The sequence below is a fragment of the Ochlerotatus camptorhynchus genome, unplaced genomic scaffold (assembly GCF_037179485.1).
Source record: "Ochlerotatus camptorhynchus isolate MF236.1 unplaced genomic scaffold, CSIRO-AGI_Acam_v1.1 ptg000149l, whole genome shotgun sequence".
NCBI classification, from domain to species: domain Eukaryota; kingdom Metazoa; phylum Arthropoda; class Insecta; order Diptera; family Culicidae; genus Ochlerotatus; species Ochlerotatus camptorhynchus.
In genome coordinates, this window is record NW_027040639.1 from 1,222,027 (window position 1) to 1,247,171 (window position 25,145).

The 25,145-nt window shown below is 42.5% G+C and overlaps 3 protein-coding genes across 3 annotated transcripts; 2 read left to right on the plus strand and 1 right to left on the minus strand.

Annotated features, from left to right (window-relative positions):
- The first annotated feature begins 3,266 nt into the window (after positions 1-3,266).
- Positions 3,267-4,841, plus strand: LOC135701055 (dipeptidase 1-like). Its single transcript, XM_065221761.1, has 4 exons — positions 3,267-3,349; positions 3,415-3,580; positions 3,637-4,400; positions 4,465-4,841. The coding sequence occupies exons 1-4, from the start codon at positions 3,331-3,333 to the stop codon at positions 4,821-4,823; spliced, it is 1,308 nt and encodes a 435-aa protein (XP_065077833.1). The 5' UTR covers positions 3,267-3,330; the 3' UTR covers positions 4,824-4,841.
- A 277-nt stretch (positions 4,842-5,118) lies between these two features.
- LOC135701078 (dipeptidase 1-like) lies at positions 5,119-19,764 on the plus strand. Its single transcript, XM_065221790.1, has 4 exons — positions 5,119-5,326; positions 18,128-18,302; positions 18,388-19,148; positions 19,242-19,764. Exons 1-4 carry the CDS (start codon positions 5,308-5,310, stop codon positions 19,598-19,600), a joined length of 1,314 nt encoding a protein of 437 aa, XP_065077862.1. The 5' UTR covers positions 5,119-5,307; the 3' UTR covers positions 19,601-19,764.
- Positions 19,685-24,539, minus strand: CPSF1 (cleavage and polyadenylation specificity factor subunit 1). The gene is made up of 6 exons (XM_065221777.1): positions 24,216-24,539; positions 23,612-24,152; positions 23,301-23,551; positions 23,057-23,238; positions 20,722-22,997; positions 19,685-20,641 (listed from the first exon to the last, which is right to left on the minus strand). The coding sequence occupies exons 1-6, from the start codon at positions 24,382-24,384 to the stop codon at positions 19,780-19,782; spliced, it is 4,281 nt and encodes a 1,426-aa protein (XP_065077849.1). The 5' UTR covers positions 24,385-24,539; the 3' UTR covers positions 19,685-19,779.
- Between the last annotated feature and the right edge of the window lie 606 nt (positions 24,540-25,145).

Consider the following 25,145-nt stretch of genomic DNA (forward strand, 5'->3'; position numbering starts at 1 on the left):
CAACATTGTTCCGGATGACTGGAGGCAAGTAAGAGTTATCGCCATTCGAAAACCCGGTAAACCCGCGTCGGATTATAACTCGTACCGTCCCATCGCGATGCTGTCCTGTATACGGAAATTGTTGGAGAAAATGATTCTTTTTCGTCTAGACAAATGGGTCGAGTCGAATGGTTTACTTTCAGATACGCAATTTGGATTTCGGAGAGGCAAAGGAACGAGCGACTGTCTTGCGTTGCTTTCAACTGAAATTCAACTGGCCTATGCGCAAAAACAGCAAATGGGTTCAGTTTTCTTGGACATTAAGGGGGCTTTTGATTCTGTTTGTATCGATGTCCTTTCGGATAAACTCCACGATAGTGGGCTTTCACCAATTATGAACAACTATTTGAGCAACTTGTTGTCTGAGAAATATATGAGCTTTTCTCATGGAAACTCGACAACTTCACGAATTAGTTACATGGGTCTCCCCCAGGGCTCATGTTTAAGCCCCCTTCTTTATAATTTTTATGTAAAAGACATTGATGGTTGTCTTGATGAAAATTGCTCGCTAAGGCAGCTTGCAGATGACGGGGTTGTGTCCGTTATAGGGCCAAGTGCACCGGACCTGCAAGGACCATTGCAAGATACCTTAGACAATTTGTCTACTTGGGCTATGAAGCTGGGTATCGAATTCTCTCCGGAGAAAACTGAGTTGGTTGTTTTTTCTAGGAAGCATCATCCTGCACAGTTACAGCTTCAACTAAAGGGTAGAACAATCACTCAAAGTATATCTTTCAAGTATTTAGGTGTCTGGTTCGATTCCAAAAGCACATGGGGAAAACATATTGCGTATGTGAAACAAAAATGCCAACAAAGAATCAATTTTCTTCGTACAATCACTGGAAATTGGTGGGGAGCACACCCGGAAGATCTGATCAGGTTGTACCGAACAACCATCTTGTCGGTTCTAGAGTACGGAAGCTTCTGCTTTCAATCCGCGGCGAAAACACATATCCTAAAGCTGCAACGGGTTCAATACCGTTGCAGCTTCAGGATATGTGTTTTCGCCGCGGATTGAAAGCAGAAGCTTCCGTACTCTAGAACCGACAAGATGGTTGTTCGATACAACCTGATCAGATCTTCCGGGAACTCTGTAGTCTGAACAAGGCATTATAGTACGTTCAGACTACAGAGTTATAACAACAATCAATACGAAACTAACAATTTTAAATTGGCTCACCACTTTAGTAGCCTATTGGTCCCAAGCAAACGATTAACGTACCCTATTCTAGTTGAAATTCTATTACTACACTATGTTTGTTTTGATTCGCTATGAAAGTTTGACAGATAACATCAGGGGTGTGTGGATTCATGCAGAACATGCAGGGGTGAGTGAAATAGCTTGGGACCGTTGTTCTGGTACTGAGTGAGCCAAAAATAATAATGATTTTCTTCGGGACCCAGTGGTCTTAGAGTTACCTCTATGGTTATAACATGTTATAGCGCTATCTTGATGGTGGTTTCTGTCTGAAAAATTATCGAGAAAATCTATCCAAGAAAAAATTGACTAAGTCCACGTAAACAGTACCACTGAACTGTCATCCGAATGAGGTTAACCTCGAAGGTGCAAAACCTTATAAGACCAGACACAAGGTGACAGAGTGACTTACCCCCTGGTCAATAGAATGAATCCATGGCAAAAAAACTTTTTTTTTCAATAATTAAAACGCAACATCTCAGGAACTACGCATATTATTTTTAAGTTTGTTAGTTTTTCTTATGTAAAAAAGGTTGAATCAAATTGGAAATTAAAATATATTCATTCAGAGAATTGTGTTTGAAGTATATAGCTGCATATTAGATTTCTTGACTAATTCTCCTATGAAAATCCAACCCCAACGCCAACACCATACCCAACGCTATCTGTAGCTTCATTCGTTTCGGAGATATTGATAAAAGAATTGAGTGCTTTCTTGAAAATCACGAAAAATAGAAAATGCTACCTTAAAATTTGAACTGAAATAAACGTCCCCTCCAAATTTGGCCTAAACCAGAAGAGGTCAATTTCAATAACCCATATGCAATTGAATTTGAGCCTCCCTTAGCTCAGTCGGTAAAGGCGCAGCTATAAAGCAAGACCATACATAGTCACGGCTTGGATCGATTCCCGTTCCGGTCTAGAAATGTTTCAGGTTGCAAAATTTCCCGACTTCCCTGGGCATAGAGTATGATCATAAAGGTAACTCTAAGACTAGTAGGTCCCGAAGAAACGTGCTCAACTTTTTGGCTCAGCTCTGGTACTATCTTCGGTCCCAAGCTAATCGATTCACCCCTCAAAACAGGAAATTCCACTAACCCCTCATTTTATCTGTCAAACTTTCATAGCGAATCAAAACAAACATTGTGCAGTACTAGAATTTTGACTTGAATGGGGTACGTTAATCGATTTGCTTGGGACCAATAGGCTAGTCAAGTAGTGAACCAATTTCAAATCGATAGTTTCGTCACAGACAAACAGACATAACACTAGCAAGTTGTTCATCGAACAAGCATTTAACAGTCAATTTAAAAGTATCATAGTTGGTAGTACCGCCACCTGTGGCGCGCATAGTCAATTCCCTTGCGTTTGACGTTTGCACACTACCGCCATCTGTTCAGCGTACTACCCACCACAGTGTACTCAACAGATGGCGGTAATGTTTTAGCGACGATGTTTTACAGTGAGAAATATTCAATGTGTTATGTCTGTTTGTCTGTGGTTTCGTATTGATTGTTGATTAAACTAATGTAAAAATGGTACAGGCATCGAAAGTTCTCAATTAATAACTGTGGAAGTGCTCAGAGAACAAAAAAAAGTTCCATTGGGGACGTAATAATGTCAAATTTGAATATTAGTCAGTCTGATTGAGATTTTTTTTTAATTCAACAATATCAGCACCTCCGAAAACATAAATTCATATGTTCTACCGTCTCTTGAGAAACTCTGGTGTCTGCGATGCCTAAGAAAATATTTGTCTGCACCCATCAAATTATCTCAACATTGAGCGCAATTCCTCATTCCTTATCGACACCCTCCGGCAGATAAGACAATACCAATCATCGCGACACTCTTGGCGTATCATGGAATTACCAATTTACAAACAATCAAAAACGCTGAAATGCCACATTTATCTCAACCACCATCGTCAGCTGTCAACAACCGACATATAAACCACCGCTATAGTAGTAGTTAACATGCGCCGACTCATGCCTTGAATAAGTTCGCAAAACTGCCAGCAACACGAGGTGTCGCGTCTCGTAGACAATGAAATTCAAATCTCTCGTCAGTGCTAATCTACTAAGACGCTAGAAATGACCACTTTTCGATCTGGTAAATCCCACGTACAATCCAGGCCCAAGAGGAGTCAAAACTGTGTGATTCGATTTCTTTTTCAGTTCTAGTCAACAAAAAAGTAGTGGCAGCCCTGGTCGTGGCTGCCATTATCACGATCTGCGCCATAGCGATCCCCGTGGCAATAGTGACGTCGTACGATGACGCGCAGAAAGATCAACTGCCATTTGCAGGACGGGACGTCCTTGATGAGGTTCCACTGATCGATGGGTAGGCACTTACATCAAGATGAGTCTGCGGGAATAACTAGGAACTTACGATTACAGTCACAACGATCTACCGTTCAATATCTACAAGGTGGAGCGTAACCTACTGGCGAACTTTAACTTGGATTCCAACTTAAAGGAACATCCCGTATGGGGTCAAACTGATTCAAGTCATACGGATCTACCCCGGTTGCGGAAAGGAAAATTGGGAGCTCAGTTCTGGGTGGCGTACATTCGCTGTGCGGACACGCAGTATAAGGATGCCGTTGCACGAACTCTTGAGCAGATTGACGTAGCGAAACGAGTCATCGCCAAGTACCCGAATGATCTGAAGTATGTGACCACAGCCGACGGAATCATGGAGGCATTTGAAGAGAAGAAGATCGCATCGTTATTGGTAGTGGAAGGTGGTCACTCGATCGATTCCAGATTTGCAGTTTTGCGTATGTTCTACGAGTTGGGAGTTCGCTACATGACGTTGACCCATTCGTGTAACACTCCCTGGGCGGATGCTTCACCGATCGATGAGGAAGAGGAACCGCAGTTGACCAACTTGTCCGAATGGGGGCGGGATGTGATTAGAGAGATGAACCGACTGGGAATGATGATCGACATCTCGCACGTAAGCTACGGAGTGATGCGGGACAGTTTGAGTCACAGCTTGGCACCGGTGATCTTCAGTCATTCGTCGGCACATACGGTGTTTCAACACCATCGGAACGTACAGGATGATGTGCTGCGGGAACTGGTGAAGAACAATGGAATTGTGATGGTCAACTTCTATCCCCTATTTGTTGGGGGCAACTCGATCGACGACGTAGTCAGTAAGTGCTGAGGTAGATCGCCTAGCTTAGACGATGTCTCGTTAACTGAATCCTTCTTCACCAGAACACTTTAATCATATCAAATCTATCACCGGCCCGGACCACATCGGAATAGGAGGTGACTACGACGGAGTTGGACAAACTCCAGTAGGTTTGGAAGACGTTTCCAAGTATCCGGATCTGTTCGATATGCTTGCTGCCGGAAATCTAACCACAGGCGAAACGTTTAGTCCGTGGACGAGAGAGGAATTGCGTAAACTCGCCGGACTGAACCTGCTGAGAGTGTTCAAACAAGTTGAACGAGTTCGAGATAACTTGTTGGCCCTGCCTCCGTATGAAAATATTATTCCTTTTGTAGATTTTGAGAAGGCTGGAGTTGCCGATCAACCTTGTATGACCAATATGAACATACATAAGGAATAAATGTTCACCCATAAGATTGCGTATTTAGCTTTTTGCGAACAATCACAACCGTACCGTACCACCCTATCAAGATCTGATTATAAGACCACCATAGGTTCCCTATAATTACCTCCATTATCAAACCGAAGACAGCAATCGCTGACAATATTAATTTATCCCATAGGCTCACAAACACACTCTCTAACCGGAGAGATCATCACCATAGATAAAGGAGAGGTTGATTTCGATTGGCACTTACAAGCTGTCGGTTGTCGTTTTGCTACGATTCTAACTGGATGTACCCAACGCAGAGTCCGTCCAGTATCACTGTGAACTTCTCAACCGCTAGACGTGCCGCCTGTCGTGCATAGGGAGAGAGAGAGAGCGTGCGCGCAAATAGTCATAAACCGCGCGATTATTTAGAGAGTAGAATCCACTAGATACTACCGAACGACACGTGCTGGGTGTAGTTTGTAGTGGATTAGTGCACTACAAAAAAAAAACAATGGTCAACCTGAGGCGAGGTTTGTATGTCATAAGTGCATAAATTAGCATTGAATTAAACAATAATGGATGATACGGCGTAATTTGTCTCTGCGGTGAAAAGAAAATTTCTGATAAATAATTTGTGCGATCGAAGATTTATGAGTAGGTAGACCCACAGCATGTACCGAATAGTGACTTCACGTAACATGATGGGAAAATTAGTGCTAAATGGCCGAGCATCACAGAGGGTGTCAAATACGCAGGCAGATGTCTATACGATAATCCGATTGTGTCAACGAGTCATGATGACACTGCCGAACGAATTGTATTGTTTCTAACTCGGTTTCTCAAAACCGAATAGCTAAAGCACAAACGGCAGCTCTTTTGTAAGCCGGTGTTTATTCCCGGAAAATATGGAAACGCGTAGGGTGTGTGTATGTATATTGCAAGCAATTCATGATGACATAGGTACTAAGCCGCTATTTATAATTTTAAAAGCTTTTCAAATCTGTTGAAAACTATGGGCTGTAACAGCGTTTCTCAATCTATGGGTCGCGGCATGACCTCTGGTGGGTCGCGGAAATTCAGACAACTTGGTCATGGTTTTAATAATTCGTGCAAAATTCATCTAAATTTATTATTATGTTCGGATAATCCAATTTGAATTACAATAACAATCTATTGATTTAATTTTTTGCTAGTTAAATTGACTTGAATTGCAATTTATCAAAAAATTGTGCAAATTACAGCACATTATCAAACAAATTAATTGCATATTCACAGCAAAAAATAAATTTTAATATTACATTCAAGAGGATGCACTTCAATCATGTCGAAAATCTCATGTAATTTTTATGGCCACAAAAATAAAGAAATGCAGTAAAAGTAGCGTAATGTCAGTTCATGCACTGTATTAATGATAATGTTGTCCTTTTTGGCAAGTAATATTACACCATATTTTTGACACGATTGAAGTGCATCCACTTTGATGCGATAGCAAAATTAATTTTTTGCTGTGTATTTACTTACATTTTGCAGCTTTCGCACCTCTTTAGACTCCGGCGCTAACAATAAGTATACAGTAATATTTTCACACTAGTCATATAATTTAAAACTTGAACTTCTGGAAGTTTTCTAGAGCTCAAATTCATTACTAGTTTGCCAATCTAAAGCTGCTACTGCTTTCAAATAGGTTGATATTTCAATGCTATGGCATGGCCTACACGAAAATATTAAAGCATGGCCCACTTAGGAATGGAACAACATCATTTGGGTCTATTTTGGATATGAAACGGTTTTCACTGTATTCCTTATTTTAAGAAAAAAATACGAAACGAACTTTTCCCTTAATACCTTAATCCCACCAATTATTCATCTTAGCTGCCGTTTTGATGACTGTACCTTTTACCAGAGTTGTGACCTATCACAATCACGTCAAACAGCTGATGGTAGTAACGCTTGGTACATTCCTATCAATGTGCTTGTCGGAGTACTCTTCATGACCATCCATCAAGTTGACGAAAGAAGTAAAAAGCAACTTGGTGAATGTCGTCTTCGGTGGTGATCCATCACCGATCTGGTCATTCCCGACAATCACGACACTCATGTGCTCGTTTTGAAGCAGTTGCTTGTTTGCTTTCTTATGTGAGTGTGTTGGTGAGTGAGCCCAACAGCTTCCATTTAATTCGGCCAGCTTTGTTTGTAACTCACACAGTCGCGCGTGCCGAGACGAACTTGGAATGCGTAGACCAAGGGGTGGTCACTCTACACACTTATTTTGCGCCAACATTTTTCTCAGTGTGCCTCAAGTGTGTCGCGCTGTTCCAAGAGTGCCATGTCATAGGACTGATTTTTTTTTTTGTGAATAAGTGTATGTTTGGCAACCCGGCATTTTTACAATTCAAATGTTTTTTTTTGTATAGCAAACCGTACGAGCTGTAGAAGACAACGCTCACGTCAACGCTAGATAAACAGAATAGGCAGTCCATCAAGAATACTGCTGCTGCGCAGCACTCTGATCGGCCCAGTTCCGTCGCCCGTATGTCGCAGTGCGATGAAGATTTGATCCCCGGAGAGTACAGTAAACATTACGCGCTGGTGAGGAACATTGGGAATGCACTCATTGAACATCTGCCCCGGGACATTAAAGATGAGGACGTTATCATCGATCACCATTTCGATATGAAGCTGATGATTCGGATCGGCGACGTTCGTACAGGAAGGGCAACTTGTTTCTAGAAACACTGGAATAAGAGACCAGCGGAGAAGAAAAAAAAACATGAATTTGGCAACAAGATAAACATCAAAGCAATCCTGGCATCACTTGCATTTGTAACTACTCGTGAGTGACTTCGCCAATGCACCGACGAGCGAGTTCATGAGTGATTGTTAAACGATTTTAATACCCCTCCCTAATTGAACCAAACCATTTGTAAACATTGCAGATTGGAATAATAACAGTATCTCCGCTGATCTCTTATTCCAGTGTTTCTACTTGTTTCTACCTTCTACGGCACGACCGAGTACTGCAGTCTGGAAGTGTTGGTGGTAGGCAACCGCTACTCCTGCCCTGAACTGGAAATGTGGGCTCTCTGTGTGACACTGTACGTGTTGTTGTCTTTGAGAACCCATTCGTGGACGTTGAGGAAATCCGTTGACAAGAATCCCAAAACTCGGATCACCATCCAGGAGCTAATGGAGGCGGAATGGATGACGCAGGAAACCAATTCGTCACAGTTCAATTTTCCCAAAATCTTCCCCTGTTAACCGTACGAAATCAATCCGTAGAAGTGCTACGTAGATGAAAATATCTGCTCCAACCATAAAAAAATGTGCCATATGTGCCAAGTGAGTGAGCCATGGTGTGCCCTACTGTGTTTTTGGCACACTGTGCTGAGTGGCCTTCCCCTTGGCGTAGGCATTATTTTCATTTTCTTCTGTCATCGTACTGCAGAAGTCTTCACTGTTTTCGTTGTGCTTAACATCATCAGCAGCGAGTGTTACGTTTTATCTGTGAGCAGCGATCATTACTGGTGATTGTTGTTTACCATGATCTACCTCTTACTGCGTGACAAAACGTGCTGTCAACGATAGTCGGTTGATGCGTTGACGAGTGAAGGCCCAAACGCAATGTGGACGGAAGCGGAAAGTTTGACAGTTATTACTGCCTTCCAGTAACTTTTGAAATATCCAGGGTTCAAACTGATTTATTTCATACAAAGGGTTAACTTAAGTAAATTCAAACTGAGCTTAGTGAATATTGGTATAAGGTTCGTGGTCCGCCGTACGGCGCAGCTTAGTCATGATATTGGAACATGACCGTCGGACGGCTGCCACATCGATTTTCCGGATGCATTCTGTTGGTGAGTTGTTTGCTGTCCTCAAGCCTACACACTTAATCTAGCTCGGTAAAATCTCCAAAAGCCGATTTCCTCGGCATTTACTTTTGCTGATATCTACGCAGAATATCTGTTTGTTAGTTAATATTTCAGCAAAATGTTATTTGATAGCTGAGTCTCGGCAATTGTTTTACTGAGTCTCAGCAATATAAATTGCAGAACTACTCGGCTGTTGGAATCTCGGCGAAAAAATTTAAGTGTGTAGGCCTTCCAATTATGGCTCGATAGGACGACACTGCGGCAGATTTGTCGGATTCCGGTCTTTTGGCACATATGGTATATTTTGGCTTTCTGCCGTACTTCCGCATCATCCAGCGGCATTGGGATCTCACGGTTTGGATTTGCCCGGCAGTGTACTCTGGGGATCTGGTTTTCTTTCTATACACTATTCCCTCCTTCCTTAGGGTCTTACAGATGTGTGACTTCGAACACACTTAAACAGAGACCCTGAGTTCGGTAAAAAAAATTGCCGTCTTAGATCGGTAATGCTAAAAATTACAGATGTTTCGGTACTTTCTCGCTTTATTACTGAAAACTGTAAATGAAATGACCGAATTTCGGTAATTTCATTTTAATTCAACGAAAGCGGTAAACATTTTCACCGGCAGGTCTGTAAATCAGCTTCATCACTGACTTCGGTGAAAAAATTTACTGAAGTTTCGGTAAACAAAGCGTTCCATTACTGAGTTCGACAACGGTCTCGGTAAACGTCAAATCCACCATATTGTGATTTTCGATCGACTTTGAAAACGGTCGTGTTTGTGAAAAATAAAAAGGTGAAATTATGGAGGCTGTTATGCAACACCAAGATGAACGAATCGTAGATATTGTCCGTAAGTAATTAATTTTCTTTATCTAAATAAATATCGATTACAGATGGCCGATGTTGTTGCTTGTTTATTTCTGTCGGTCCAAGTTTCATTCCCGTTGGCGACGATCTGAAAACAGCATTTGGAATCTTCATCCAATGCTTCCCTGTTTTCAGTGTATCGCCGAATCCTTCCTACAAAAACTTGATTTTGTTCATTGGTGGAGCAATTTGCAACACTAACACATTGATCACGACTGCAGCCAAATTTTTGCATGGGTTGCAGCACACTAAGATTTTGTTTTCGTGTTCGGTAAATTTTACCGAAATCAGAACAGCTGAACGTTCGGTAAAACTTTTACCTTAATTTTAAAGGCTATTGAACTTGATAATAATTTCAAAACATGTTCACCCTTGTTTAAATGATCAAATCTTGTCATTTTAGTGGAGATTTAGTTTCAAAGTAGCTGAAAAGCAATAGAATTGAATTGCATAAATTTTACCGAACAGTTCAGATTTCGGTAAAAATTACCGAAGTCGGCGATAATTTCTAAGTGTGAGTGACCGCCACCTTGAAACAATATTAAACCAAATTACAGTTGAGTCGGTTACCTTTTTAAAAAATTACAGATCTCTCAGTAATTTTCGATTTGCATATCGCCCTCAAAATTACAGTTCACCGGTAAATTCTCGATTCCCGAAAACATTACCGACCGTTCAGCTGTTGAGAATTCGGTAAATGAATTACCGAAGTCGGTGATTTTTTTCTAAGTGTGAACAACGGAACTTACTGGCCGCTTCCCGTTGACTTACCGAATTCTTGTTGTTGAACATGTTGTGCAGCGAACGGAGCGTCTTCTTATTCATTATCTTAGATGGACATCCGCTACCTCTCTTCCGCGCTACTGCCATGGATGCCAGGATATGGTATACGGTGGAACCATCTTAAAATGGTCCACCGTGTACTTTTTCCACGATCTTCGTTCGCTTGAAAGAATTGTACAATGCGCGCGAGCAATTCTTGCTGTTTTGACGACATGCTGAACCCGACTGAACATGTTAGAGTGAAATAAAGTGTGCGATAATTTTCTGGAGGGTGTAAGAATTCATTGACATTTCTCTGCGAACGTTTTTGTTCTGTTAGAAAAGTATTGGAATCATTCTTAATTTTTAGTGGACACCCGTTAGTGTCAAAAAGGAAGATTTTAACAAGTATATTCACAAGAGGAAGAGCAGTTTCATTTTTTTGTCGAGGTTATCCCAAATCATAATAAAAGATTGCACAATTGACGAGACTCTCCGTGCCCTTATGCCTTTTGGGAAATGGACCTGTAAAGAAAGTCTACAGTGTATTTGAGGGATGTCCATTAGACTGATGCAAAATTTGAAATTTTCACTCCACAGTGCTCAAACGGTTCCAAATTGGGCGCTGATTAGCCTCCCAAAATTTGAACTCATTTAGTGAGAAACTGACTTGGCACAAACCATTTGATGTTTATATGGAAATTACTATGGGAAAACAAAACTTTTTGTTCATTGTCTTCTAGCCTTTTTACATATTGTACTGTTAACAAATTCTATTGCTATTCTTATGGGATTTTTTTTATCAACTACAACTTTACAGAAAATCGTTTTTCCAAACGTCAAATTAAATAGTTATTAATTGTTTAAGAGATTGATAATCTTATGGCAAGATTAAGCAACTGTTTTGTGGGCAACACTGTATTCTGCAGTGTGACATAGTAGCCATGATTTGTGTCCTCTATTCTACGCGCCATAAACACCAATGTTGCCTGCTGAACAGTTGATTGAGCATAATCGTAAGACATCAGTGACTTGAATCATTAATAATTTTTGTTCCTTCCATTTTATTAAAAAGTGGTCTTATTACAAAGTTGTAGCTGAGAAAATTTTCAACAAGCTCAGCTAACATTCTAAAGTAGAGTGAACTGGTGAATTTTGAGATGGATATGAACCGAAACTATGATTTCTCCATAGTAATTCCCAAATAAACTTCAAATGGTTTGTGCCAAGTCAGTTTCTCACTAAATGAGTTCAAAGTTCGGAAGCCTAATCAGGGCCCAATTTGGAACCGTTTGAGCACTGTGGAGCGAAAATTTCAAATTTTGCATCAGTCTAATGTCCATAGTTTCAAAAGGATGTATGTTTTGGGGGGAATCCAAACAAATTAGTCAGAGTTACCGATCCGGACCCAAAGAGAATTGCAGAATTCAATTTCCAATTGCAACATTGATGAACAAGAACCCGGTGCACAACGATTCTGCCATTCTGTAGATGCATCTGCAACTGCAGCAGTTTATCACGGAGAACCACTCGGTACGATTGATGGTCCATCAATCAGTCAGCCGGACAGCTCCTTACATTATAGATTGAACGATCTCGGAGATTCGATTGACTGTGGAGGCTGGTGGAGTAAGTGGATCCCGTAATAGCAACATTAAGAAGGATTCTGCTAGCAGAATTGTGAAGGTAACCACATCGGAAATAACGGAACCAATCTGAACCGCGGTATGCGTTAAATATGCAATTCCGGCTAGGCTAAGCAAGGATGAAACATGTGAAGGAACAACAAGCAGAGACAAAGAGGAGGCAGTAATCAAACGATGTCATCCGGTATCAAGATCCTTTACAAGCATTTGGATGCTATGCTAATCTAATCTAATCTAACACCAATACAGCCAGTTCATGAAAGCATCCTGGAAAATTATAGATATAACTCCAGCACATTTTTTTTTATATTTGGGATATGCTGAACATTATACATGCACAAAATATATCAAAACGGCCAAGCCTACTGTGCAGCATTTGTGGGGCAAGATGAATTAGAAACATCGGGCCTGTTTAAATCCAATGCTTCAGAATCCAATAAATGGATGGAACGTGGACATCTCGTACCGTACGTTCCGTTGTATTGTTATTTACAAATCATTTGTCGTTGGGAGCATCTAGTCTAAAAAGGTTAAGTGATGCTCCATTTTCTTCTAGCGGTTGGGCCCTGAGCACTAACTCTTGTCCTAGCCCTATATGGCATATGGTTATTGCGCCATTACTCACTTTCTGAAAAGAGAAGAAGGGAAGGGAAGGAACGGAAAAGGACTTGGGAAAAGGAAATGTGGAATTCCTTTCCTTATTAGTATTGGTATCGTCAAGTTTTATAAAAACCATATAAATCATTTTACCTTGGTCAGAGGTATTAGGTATTACGACATTTGAATAAGATTGTCTTATAATTAGTTCAAGCTATCATAACAAGTTATGACCGACGTCACAATTGTTTAAGCCCTGGTTAAATAAGTTAAATCACGTTCCCGAAAACAGTCAACAATGTATCCCAAACTGGATCAAGCGTGCGCCCTACCCTTCTAAATATTCCAACGCGACCCAATATCTATTAATTACGATTTTCTACAATAGGGGATGAATCCTAATGCCTCCCCCCCCCCCCACAAGACTCAACTATGTTCTTGCACTCGCAAAATAGATCACGCGCGATTGAGGTTATCCCGGCAGGAAACAAACGGGTTGTTTTTAACTGGAACAAGCTCACCAAATACAATCACCATGGCAGCACCAACAATTACATACTCGAGTCTTGTCACTATTAACAAGACATTAAAAATAACAAGGTCCAAAGTGTGTTCTCCTGCTCACTGAAAACTCCTGTTCCCCTCCTGTTCAGGACTAGAGTTCGCTGAAAATCTTATCCCAGCAACACAACACGAAAAGGTGATCTACCAGCGTCACTGGATTGAAAAGATAAAATGAACAAAAAGGAACGAACTCACCAAGTTTAGCCAATTGGTTTCTTTAATTTTGAAAAATATATCGTTTTTTATATATCATCTGAAAAAGCTTCGTTTTCTGAGCACAGCGATATTTTTTTCGAACCTACACACTTTCATCTCGATTTTTAAATCAAGATTTAAAGCAAAATAATAACTTCACTGTTTGACACTAAACTAACAAACTGACAGCTCGCTCCCATACAAAGTGACACCGAGGGGCGCTAATAAGATGATTTTTGCAAATGTAATCGTTCTTATTTAAAATAGTTCCAGTTAACCAAAATTGATGAAATTTTGGGTTTGGGTTCCATTTTTAATGCAGATTACGAATATGCATTTACCTCAATACCCTTAAAGAACCCAATTGAACCTAAAGGCAGCTTGAGATGTCTTGATGGTGTTCACATTGCACACAGATACATCAACACACTACAAACACTATTTGCTTCGTTTCCTTGGCCGTGGGTAAAAGACTTCTCTTCTTCCTGCTTGATCCGGATCTATTCGCCGTTTCTAGGGTGCTTCACTGCGCCTACGGGAAGCTGGAAATATCCTCGTGCTCCTCCAGCGCTAGTCCTCTGATTCCGACTGCAGTTTTTCAAGCGGGGGTGCTGCTGCTGCGAGTGCTTCTTTCTTGCTGCCGGCTGACCAGCGGAACGCGTTTTGCACCCTTCGCTCGCGTTCGGTCCAAATTCGGAATTTCATCATGCCACTGCAAGTCCGTAGTTGAAAATCACTCGAGTCAAAATTTAGAAAAATTTCACATTGAACAAAATTGAAAAAATGACGGGAGGACACAAAAATCGCGTCCGTTCACGAGCACAGCACACTTCGATCCTCCGTCCGTAAAGGTACCAGCATTTGGATGCTGTTGGAAATTAGTCGAAGGGAAGATGTGGATGAACGGAGGTTGAGAGCCATGAGAAAGAAGAAGAGCAGCACTAGCCAATTTTAAATTCGTTAATGAACAATCTCAGCGGTTTGGGCCTCCTGTTCATTTATTAGAGTGTTCAAAAGTTCATAGCCAGAGACGCAGTCTTCATAAAAAATGTATAGCTCAGTTAGACGAATTCAGTATCCAACAGTGACTGCTGACATTAGGTAGCTATTTAAGGTCTATTGCTGCTTCTACTATCGACGGTTGGAATTTTAGATCGAATCCTTTGTGATTTCTAGATTATATCATTACCCGAGAAGCATGATGATACTGTAGAGGCACATCTTCCACATGCCGGTCTACCAGAATGACGCCAGGTACAGAACGTTCTTCTCATGGATGGACAGCTTCTGCCATCAGTCACAGTTCTCGTTTTCGTTAAGGGGCTGGACTTCGAGTTTCAACGTTATATTGGCTAACAGTTTCAATAATTGCCGACTATCTAGCGCATGTCAATCATCTCATTCGTTTGGCATCGTTGAACCAAGAGTAATAAATGTTCTACAAAACAAAAAGACTCACATGCATGTTATTTGATGTTCGTTTTACTTATAAACAGGACAGGCACAGTGATTACCCTCGTATTTACTATGCAATATGCACACAAATAGCTCGTTTAACCATCCGTGAGAACTTGACAATATAAACAAACTATCTCAAAAGTCATAACCGCAGGGTTGCCAAAATAAATGGGGTACTGAGACCGACTGTTTGATTGTCACACTTCGGCACATTCGGCACTGATAAAGTACTCGGTACAGATTGAGATGTGCAGAGTTGAGTACCCCTTGGTTCATGCACGTTTGGAAACTTTAAACGCATTTCCGGAGTTATTTGAGATTTAGGCGTAATTGCTTTTGTAAACAAAGACGTCAATTCTCGCGTCACTTTTCAAATAGACCAATCTACATTGATCGATTCTCTTCATCTCTTTCGTAAATAACTTTGCTGCATACATATTGCGTGCTAGTTTTTCTATATAGCCTGTTAAAAGAAAGTATTACTAAGCGTATTGGACAATAAGAACATTTGACCATGTTATTGGAGCGGAGTTATTAACTAAGGAGAAAGTCGATGATGAGAATCGATCAATGTAGATTGGTCTATTTGAAAGGTGACACGAGAATTGTGGATTTCTCTTGAATTAAAGCTCAATCTCATAAACAAACTATACCAAATGATAGAGGAATCACTCCTCTACCTCATAGCGTTATTAGTTTTCGAGGTTGAGCTTTTATTCGCGAGAAATCGGTGATTGACGTGTTTGTTTACAAATGCTAATAACGCCCAAATCTCAAATCACTCCGGATTTATGTTTTTTTTTAATTCTAAAATTGCAGTCACCATCTTGGTCTCCATGCTTTTTTTAACATGAGAAATACTTAACGACAAAAATTAATTTGCTTAGTTCATGAGGTATTGCATTTTGAAATCAACAAAAGTAAAAAATTATGAGAATGTGTCGAAAATTTCTTTAGAGGGCATTGCCTAATTAAGCCACGCGAAATTGAGGAAGAATGTATCCCTCCTGCCCCTCGTCGTTTTGTTTTTTTTAAACCATTCCCAAGCAACCATTGGCACTATATTTTGCCTTTTTTTTTTGTCATACAGTACTGGACAAAATAAATCATACACCCATATAATTTTTCTTTGGAGCTCGATATATCAGGTAGATTCAAACATACAATAATGGTTTGTTCTGCAATACTTCTGTATGTTTTTCGCTAAAACTGTGCAGGTATAGAATATTCAATATATTGTATGACTTTCTCAATCATCATTTATAAGTTGTAAAAGGAGAATTTCGAGTTGGACAAAATAAATCATACGCCTGATTTCTTATTGAAAATTCTTGTTTAACTCAACTTTCAACTTACATTTTAACACACTCAGTATTTGGTATGACCACCCTTTGCTTTTAACACTGCTTCCAACCGTCTTGGCATACTTTCGACGAGGTTTTGTAGATATCCTGAATCGATATTCTCCCACGCTGCTTCAAGTGCTTCAAAATAAACGTTTTTGTTGGAAACCGATGCTTTATCCACTTTGTTCTCCAAGTAAGACCACAAATTCTCAAATGGGTTGAGATCGGGAGATTGGGGAGGCCATTCCAGCATTTAGATCCGATTTGATTTGAAAAATGCCGTTGTTTTCTTCGCTGTGTGCTTTGGGTCATTATCTTGTTGGAAAATGTTATTGGATTCCAGGCCAGTTTTCAGTAGCGAAACTTCCAGATTTTCACTTAACAAGTCAATGTACACATCTGCAGTCATTATTCCCTTTATATGAGCAAAGCTTCCAACACCAGACCACGCAAATGCTCCCCATACCATGATATTTAGGCCTCCGTGTTTAACCGTCTTTTGAATGTATGGTTCCTTAAGAGCGTCACCGGAACCTCGCCAAACCCTTGATTGCCTTTTCTGTCCAAATAACTCAAATTTGCTCGCATCCGTCCACAGAACTCGTTTCCAGAAGTCCACAGTCATTCCGGCGTACTTTTTAGCAAATTCCAGTCGCTTCCGTTGGTTCCGCTTGTTGATAAAAGGACGCTTCGATGCCAAACAGCTTTTCAAACCGCTCTCATTAAGTCGCCGGTGAACAGTACGTCGACTTACATTGAGTTTCATCGATTGCACAATATGCCTCGATGAATACTTCGAATTCTGCTTAGCCATTCGAACAATTCTGATGTCATCACGATTACTTGTCGCACGATGACGTCCTTGTCCGGGTAAATTCCTCACAATTCCTCGTGTTTCGTACTTTTCCCATATGAGCTCCAACTGAGATCGAGTACTTTTCGGCAATTTTCCGAAAAGAAATTCCTTTTTCACGATCGCGAATCACCAAATTTCTAACATCGAGGGAAATCTGCTTTCCCGACATTTTTCACTTTTCAAATGACGCAAACAAAACACAATGGTGCGATGCGCACGCTTCCCGGAACAAGAACTGTCAAATATTACGCCGTGATGCCAAATCTTCAGATTTTGTTTTTATTCGATGGCTAAAAAATAAAATCTTAGGAGTGTATGATTTATTTTGTGCAAGCACAAAAGTTAGCATATATTTTCTTAAATTTGTAACAAAAATAGCAGAATATTATAACAATTTTCATTCAGCTAATTGAATGCACCATGAGAAATACTTGAACTTTTCTGAATATACTGCTGAAATTGCGTGCAGAATAGCAAAAATATCATGTAATGTACTTTTTTGGGTTGAGCGTATGATTTATTTTGTCCAGTACTGTATACCAGTGTTTGTAAGTTCTGATTAGGATTCTGGCAGGAAGGGTCACTTATTTCGCTTATTGGTTACTTGAGTTGCTTGTCACCGAATTGTGTTCCACCTCCGTTACGTTAAAATTACGCCAATATATGTCATATAGGATAAGTGTGCCAACACTAGTGCTCCAGTTTTCGGCCCGTGGGGCAACATTTTAGGCATAACATTTGATAACGGCACAATAGCATTGGTAAACAAACTTTCTAAGGCCCTTTACACGCGAACCAAAGAACGGCCACGCACACCAATACCACTTTCGGAAAGGTGATAGTTGCCCCTATCCGATGATGTTGTTTGTTTGCGTGGGCATACTTTGGTTCGCGTGTAAAGGGCCTTAGAAAGTTTGTTTACAAATGCTGTTGTGCCGTTATCAAATGTTATGCCTGATTTATCTTCTAACATTGTATCAAAATAAATTGTGTAAAGAATGAAAAAAAAAGTGGGCCAAAAACTGGCACATTCACCCTTCCAATCCAACAGCAAAAGGTATAAATCATTTATCAGATATCGCTTGCCGAAATAAGATCCGTCGACAGTCGCCCATGAAATCCAAATCAGCAATCATTCCAAGCTAAACATCTCCATCTCCCGTACAGTTCTCTCGAACCCCAAAATCCTGGCCGGAGTTGTGATCGCTCTCGTTGCAGTGGTTGCCGTCGCCATAGCAATCCCCCTGTCTATCAACTCCGGCGACGACAATGACCGCAAGGCTGACGAACAGAACGCTTTCTTCGGTCGGACCGTACTCGATGAAGTGCCACTTATCGACGGGTAAGTCCCCACCTATACTGCTGGTGTGTCGTCGTACGTAAACCATTCAAATGCACTAAATCTGGCTTCTGCGTCTCCTCAACAGGCACAATGATTTGCCGTACAATCTGTACAGCTTCGAGCGCAATCGAATCAACGATTTCAACTTGAATCGTGACTTGAAGGCTGATCCCAAGTGGGGAACGTCCAAGAGTAGCCACACCGATATTCCCCGTCTGTTGGAGGGTAAAGTGGGCGCACAGTTTTGGGTGGCGTACGTATCTTGCACCACCCAGTACAAGGATGCGGTGGAGCGCACCCTGGAGCAGATCGATGTGATCAAACGGATGATCGCCCAGTACCCGCAGTACATGAAGTACGCCACGTCGGCCGATGGAATCATGCAGGCCTTCAAGGAGAAGAAAATTGGATCGCTGATCGCAGTCGAGGGTGGACATTCGATGGATTCCCGCCTGGCGATGCTTCGGATGTTCTACGAGCTGGGCGTACGCTACATGACACTGACGCATTCGTGCAATACCCCGTGGGCGGATGCTTCGCCGGTGGATGCCAACAGTACAGCCGTGTTGAGAAACGTAACCGAGTGGGGCAAGAATGTGATTTGGGAAATGAATCGGTTGGGAATGTTGATCGATATTTCGCACGTCAGCCACGGGGTGATGGTCGATGTGTTGGAGCATACGAAAGCAGCGGTGATTTTCAGTCACTCATCGTCGCACCATGTGTTTCCGCACCATCGCAACGTGCAGGACGACGTGCTGAAGATGCTGATCGAGAACAACGGGATCATTATGGTGAACTTCTACACATCGTTCATCGGGGGAGACACCATCGATAAAGTTGTTGGTGAGTACACATTGAAATTGGTGAAAAGCCATGCGCCTCCATGAGAGCGATGAATTTCCAAGCAGATACATGATAATTTGTTTTACTCCACAGATCACTTAAATTACATCAAATCCGTTACGGGACCGGACCATATTGGTCTCGGTGGCGACTACGATGGAGTCGATAGTACCCCGCAGGGTCTGGAGGATGTTTCCAAGTATCCGGATTTGTTCGATATTCTTGCTAACGGAGCGTATAACAATGGAACCACATTTGAAGCATGGACTCGAGAGGAACTGCAGAAACTGGCCGGACTCAATTTGCTCCGTGTGTTCCGCGATGTGGAGAAGGTACGCGATACAATGGCAAACATTAGCCCGTACGAGGACTTGATTCCGTATCAGGAATTCGTCGATGCCGGCGTGGCCGATCAACCGTGCATGAGCGACATCGACATCCACAAGAGCTAACCAGGGGGCAATGTCATCGTCATTTTCGATTTTAAATGTTGTACCATATCAGTAGTGTTTTAAAAATTTCTTACCATCAGAGGCTGGTGTTGTAGTGGTTGTACTAATACACTGTTTTTTTTTTATTATACATAGTATAATAGGTAATAAAGATAATGATCAAACATTCAGCTTACGGTTTAGAACACATGCGTCACTGATTCGATTTCCATCAGATCCGCGCAGATTTCGTCAATCCGGGTACCGATCTTCTTGGCCACTTCAAGTTTCTCATTGGCCGGCAGGTTCAAGAATGACCAAATTAAATCCCCATCCACGACGCATCGCGTTGGATTGATTGGAAGCTTTTTGACGGTTTTGATCGTTCGGAATGCCTTCGGATTCAATCCGCACAGGTGGGGACTGTGGGTCATCAGCACGTTTTGCAACATGAACAGCCGACGGTAGGTCTTCTCCGGTAGAGGCAGAACGTACCCGACGCCTCCGTCCAGGGTGGCGAAATAGGTCGTATGCTTGAAATCGTAGTTGGTGTTCCGTTTGTAGGATTCCATTTCGTGGAAATCGCACTGCACTCGGAACATGGTGTTGACTTTCTGACCAAGGTGGTAGTCACACTTTCGCAGCAACCGTTGCCCTCCGAAAGATTCACGCGATTCCGGTTGGTACATGTAGGTGATGATGTTGCACTGCTCGTCCGTAACGACGAAACCCAGATTGTTGTTGTCGACGGCGTACTCGATTTGGAACACGCTCAATGGTTGGTAGTCTCGGGACACGAGCGAAAGGGTGCGGAAGTCTTCTTGAAAGCGAAGTAAACTGATGGATTTGTAGACATCGGCGACGAGGATCAGGGACTTGATCGACACCAGTTGGTGGACGAAGATGTTGGTGTCGATGAAGGCCACACCGACCAAGTCATCGTCTTTCAGTTGCCAAAGGTAGACCTTCTGACCGACCGCTCCCACCAGTAAACCGGACACGTGGGTAATTGCCGATAAGGGACCCTTCTGTTCCTTGGTGATGACCTCCTTGAATTTGTATCTAAAATAATTGGGGAAATTGCGGGATAGGTAAAAATGTAGGCACTTCTAAAGAATACTAAGGCAAAGCTTTCCACTTACTTGGTCAACGGCTTGCCCGGTTCCGGCACGACTTCAATGATGTCATACAGCAGCAACCTTCCGCGGGATGTAATGTCCTCGCTGTAGTTGTAGTTCGTTCCCACCGCAATGTACTCCTTCAAACCGGACCGCGCACCCTCGTACGATAGACTGACATTCTTCAGCGCAATTACGTGCTCCCATTCGTCTAGGTTGATCGAGGTCTCGGGGACGATTTCCCATGCCGAAGGCGTAACCAGAACAACCGAAAACTTGTGCTCCATCGGATAGAGGAACCGCTCGCCCTTGTTTTCCTCCGTGAGTTCCTTGTCTTCCCCATTGAAGCGGTAGTATTTGTTACAAACCTCCTCCGTGTCCATCACCACACAATAGACCTTATTCTCTTTATGGTAGACAATTTGCTTCGGGGAGCTTCGCAGAGGGATCTTCCGAACAGGCCAGATCGAATCGTACGAGAGATATCCAGGAAAAACGGCAATCTTCAGCTCATACTGTTCGTCAAAGTAGAGGAATCCGTTGGGACAGTTGACGTTATTGAACGGAGCGAATCCCTTTATGACGGTTTTCGCGTACAGTCTGTGGGCTCGAAGTTCCCCACGGGATGTGAGCAGCAACACGTACGGTTTTTCTCCGCATACAGAAACCCCACTGTAGCCGCAAACATTTCCAAAGTGCCGGATCATGGAAATGTTTTCGTGCATAATCTTGGTCGAGTGTTCGTCTTGCTTTTCGCCTTCCTGATCCGTGGGGGCGCTTTGGCGCGGGGCCAGCTTGAAAATCAGTCCCGATACACCGCTGGGCTGTCGCCGGAATCGAAGTTTCAGGTGACCCTTTGAGTAGCGATAGACTCGGTAAACGAGAAGATCATTCTCCAGCCGGACGAAAAGCATTGGTCGGGATCCGTGATGACCGAGGGCTACCATGAGAATTTCCTTCGGAAGAAGGTTGGGATTGAAACCGTAGGGACTGGTAAATGCCCCTGTAGTTACGTCTGCATCTGCGCTGGATTGTCCAACTTGGAGCGGAACAAACTCCATTGAATCAGAGAGGACTTTATTGCCGTTGCCGATGTTGGTAACCAGGTAAACAAGTTTGAGATCGGGCATTGAGTAGATTTCCATGTTTCCATTGTCCCTGACTGCATACAGCCAGTAGGTGGGTTTAACCGGTTGCATAAACTTCCTCCAAAAGTCCGGGTTCTTCTTCTTGGTTTCGATGGCCATATCTGCCATAGAGGTCATTTTGAAGGAACGCCCGGTCTCACCGTACAGCAAATCCTCTTCGTCTTCGATCTTCATGTGTTTTTCGGGCTTCATGTATCCGAATCCGCTGGAATAAGCGGAAGATCCACCCTTCGCAGTATCATAAAAATCTTCGTATTTTGTTGTGAACATTCCGGAAATGTCCTTGTACACGCTGATCGCTACCACCGGAGGAGTCGTACTAATGACGTTCTTATTAACTGCCAAACGGGGAGTTCCCTTACCTTCTCGGAGGGCTAAAGTGATGACTCGACCTTCCGAGGAACGCACACAAACATACGGATCAGCGATTGATACCGCTGCCAATGGGCAGCCCAGGTCAATCGGAATGTTCTGCAAGAGCCGCGTTCCTTGTAGCAATCTGATCGATTTCGTCGTAACTTGCACGATGAAACGATTCCCTCCAATATTGCCGACATGGATCGTCGGTACATTTGTCGCAAATCCCGTGTTTTCGATTTCGTTGATCTCGTCGCCCGTCTGCAGGACCATCGTTCCGGCTTCCTGCGACAAAATCATAAACGAATGCATGTCGTCGCCTTTGTCTCCCAGGACTGTCCATACATCCAGGCATCCGGACAAACCAAAACTTGTGATAACCTGGGGTTTGATAGAATTCTGAAGTACACAAAGTGCTCCATTCTTTCCGTGTCCGCTGCTTGTCACAATCTCTAGATCCAGCTTGTTCGGCACAAATTGTACATCCTTGTTTTCGTCCTGTTCTTCCTCGGAAGCCCTCTCACCTACTGCCATGTGTGCAATCGGACCAATGTTCAGAATACTGTCACAAACCTCGAAAATGTAACTCGTCAACTGGACGGAAGTCTTCTGTCCCGAACCATACACTTCCAGTTCTTCCTCCTCCAGGCGCATTCGCTTAGGTTCCTTTTCGACCACTTCTTCAGTATCGTCGATTGTAATCACCATACTCTCGTCCTTTTCCTTGAATCTCAGCAACAGTGAATTGCCCAATCGGGAACCAAGGAACAGGTATTCCTCTTCGACGACGCATAGCTAAATTATAGACAATATTTAACATCTTCGATTCGAACAATCAAACTAGCTCAACTTACACAACAGGTCAGCACACTAGCAGCAGCCTTGCTGAAGTGAAAACTGCGTACACTTCGCATGGAGTCAGCACAAAGCGTAAGAACGTAGAGCTCTCCACCCTTCAGTGACAGGACCAGCTTTTCCGGCTCGATGAAGCACACCTGCGCAGCATCTAAACTAATTCGGACTCCGTCTTGAGGTTCTGTAAATACGCACCCACTTTAGACCTATAACCTTTCCATTCATAAAGAACGGTTTACTTACTCAACGGGAAGTTAGTGCTATGATCGGCGGTACTGTTCAAGCTGACACCGTACGGCGGCACGCTCTGATTGAGATAGATCAAAGCATTGATGCTCAAGACCAAGCATCCACCGATGGGTTTACTTATTGCTATTGCCTGCAAACAATCGAACGGCAAACTGTTCACCGTCCAAATGACCGGATGGACCCGTTGTTGTATGTTCAACGAAAGTGCCACCATCATACACGTATCCGACCGGACAGCGATGCGCCTGTTGAACAAAACAAAAATCAACTCCCATTTCGTCATCCCACTCCATTTTATATCTTACCCCGGAAAAGTCTTGACCGGTTCGTACAGAATCAACAGTGTCGGTTCGTAGTACCCGTGCAGAAACTGAATGTCAATAACATTATCAATCCGCTCCTCCGATTCCTTCAGCTCGATGACATACGACGCCAGTATGGGCGTCTTGGCAATCATCTGCGTCGGCGCTTTCTTCATCGGTTTGACATCCTGCACCTCAATCTCATCCAGCGAGCTATCCTTCCGGAACGGAAGTACCACCAACTTTCTCCCGTACACCAACATCACGGCGCACCGATTGTCCGGATCAACCCGCACAATCGGCGTGTGGTAGTGTCCCGTCCATCCTCCCTTGATGTCCTCTTCCTCGAAGTAGTGCAACGAAAGGGTCTTCAGGTCGAAGTTATCCGGATCAAACTGCACCACTGACAGTTTTGCATCCTGAAAACTAACCAACAACGCATCTCGCTGCGATCCGGCAAGCGAAACAGACTGCAAGGACATTATGTTTCCGAACAGCGTATAAGTGGCCATACATTCCAGCTTCATGTTCGGTGGGCGCACGGCTAGAACGGAACAAGCCACTTTGTTTACAATAATTCAAACGCAAAATTTCAGTTGATACTTACTGGAAAACTTATCACGAGTGGCTGGATCGGCATCCGGAATTAATCGGTACACCTTGAGGATGTTGGCCCCTCCGGTGACCAATGATTTCTCATTGCTGTTGAAAAAATTGCAAGTGACGGAAAACTCCACCGCAGTGGCTTCATGGGTTTGTTTACAGATCGAAAACATCTTTTTAAGCAATTGATTTTCTTCCACTGTACTCAACTAATATCCAGACGAACTTATTGACGCACCATATCTAGAAAAAATTAGGGAAAAGAGGTATTTTTTCGCAATTTAATTGGCAATAAACGAATCTTTGCGCCGGTGGCGTGTGTTATGGACTCGGAAAGTGACAGCTCGACTAGATCGGACCGATGCCAATGAGTCTATACCGTCTATACAGGTATCACAGAAAACGGTATTTGTTGGTATTAGTAGCAAAAATGATGTTAACAATAAATGACACGAAAAACTCCTTCGGCAAAAAAGTTAAAATTGAAAAAGTTGAGTTTAACGTCAAGGAAGGTATACTTCACAAACCTATCAGGCATAACATTTGATAACGACACAAAAGCATTTGTAAACAAACTTTCTAAGGCCCTTTACACGCGAACCAAAGTACGCCCACGCAAACCAATACCTTTTTCGGAAAAGTGATAGTTGCCAGTTTGCTGATGTTAGAAGCATAAATATTGTAAACATTGCTGCTCACTCAAGCGATGACGTCACTCTACCATAACATTCCTTACTGCGAACAGTGATATTTATAGTACGTTCAGACTACAGAGTTATAACATGTTATAGCGCTATCTTGATGGTGCTTTCTGTGTTGCAATTAGTTGACAACCGTTATAACATGCTATAACTCTTCAGTCTGGACAGCGTTTTACATTACTCCAACAGCTGTTTCGTGAAAAAACATTGCAATGAAATAAGAACACCACTAA

Coding starts and splice junctions, on each gene's coding strand:
- LOC135701055 (XM_065221761.1), top strand. Junction 3,581..3,636: donor GAGGTTCCACTGATCGATGG/GTAGGCACTTAC, acceptor TTACGATTACAG/TCACAACGATCTACCGTTCA. Junction 4,401..4,464: donor CTCGATCGACGACGTAGTCA/GTAAGTGCTGAG, acceptor CTTCTTCACCAG/AACACTTTAATCATATCAAA.
- LOC135701078 (XM_065221790.1), top strand. Junction 18,303..18,387: donor GAAGTGCCACTTATCGACGG/GTAAGTCCCCAC, acceptor TCTCCTCAACAG/GCACAATGATTTGCCGTACA. Junction 19,149..19,241: donor CACCATCGATAAAGTTGTTG/GTGAGTACACAT, acceptor TTTACTCCACAG/ATCACTTAAATTACATCAAA.
- CPSF1 (XM_065221777.1), bottom strand. CDS start 24,384: ATGTTTTCGATCTGTAAACAAACCCATGAAGCCACTGCGGTGGAGTTT. Junction 23,239..23,300: donor TAGCACTAACTTCCCGTTGA/GTAAGTAAACCG, acceptor GCGTATTTACAG/AACCTCAAGACGGAGTCCGA. Junction 22,998..23,056: donor CTAGTGTGCTGACCTGTTGT/GTAAGTTGAGCT, acceptor TCTATAATTTAG/CTATGCGTCGTCGAAGAGGA.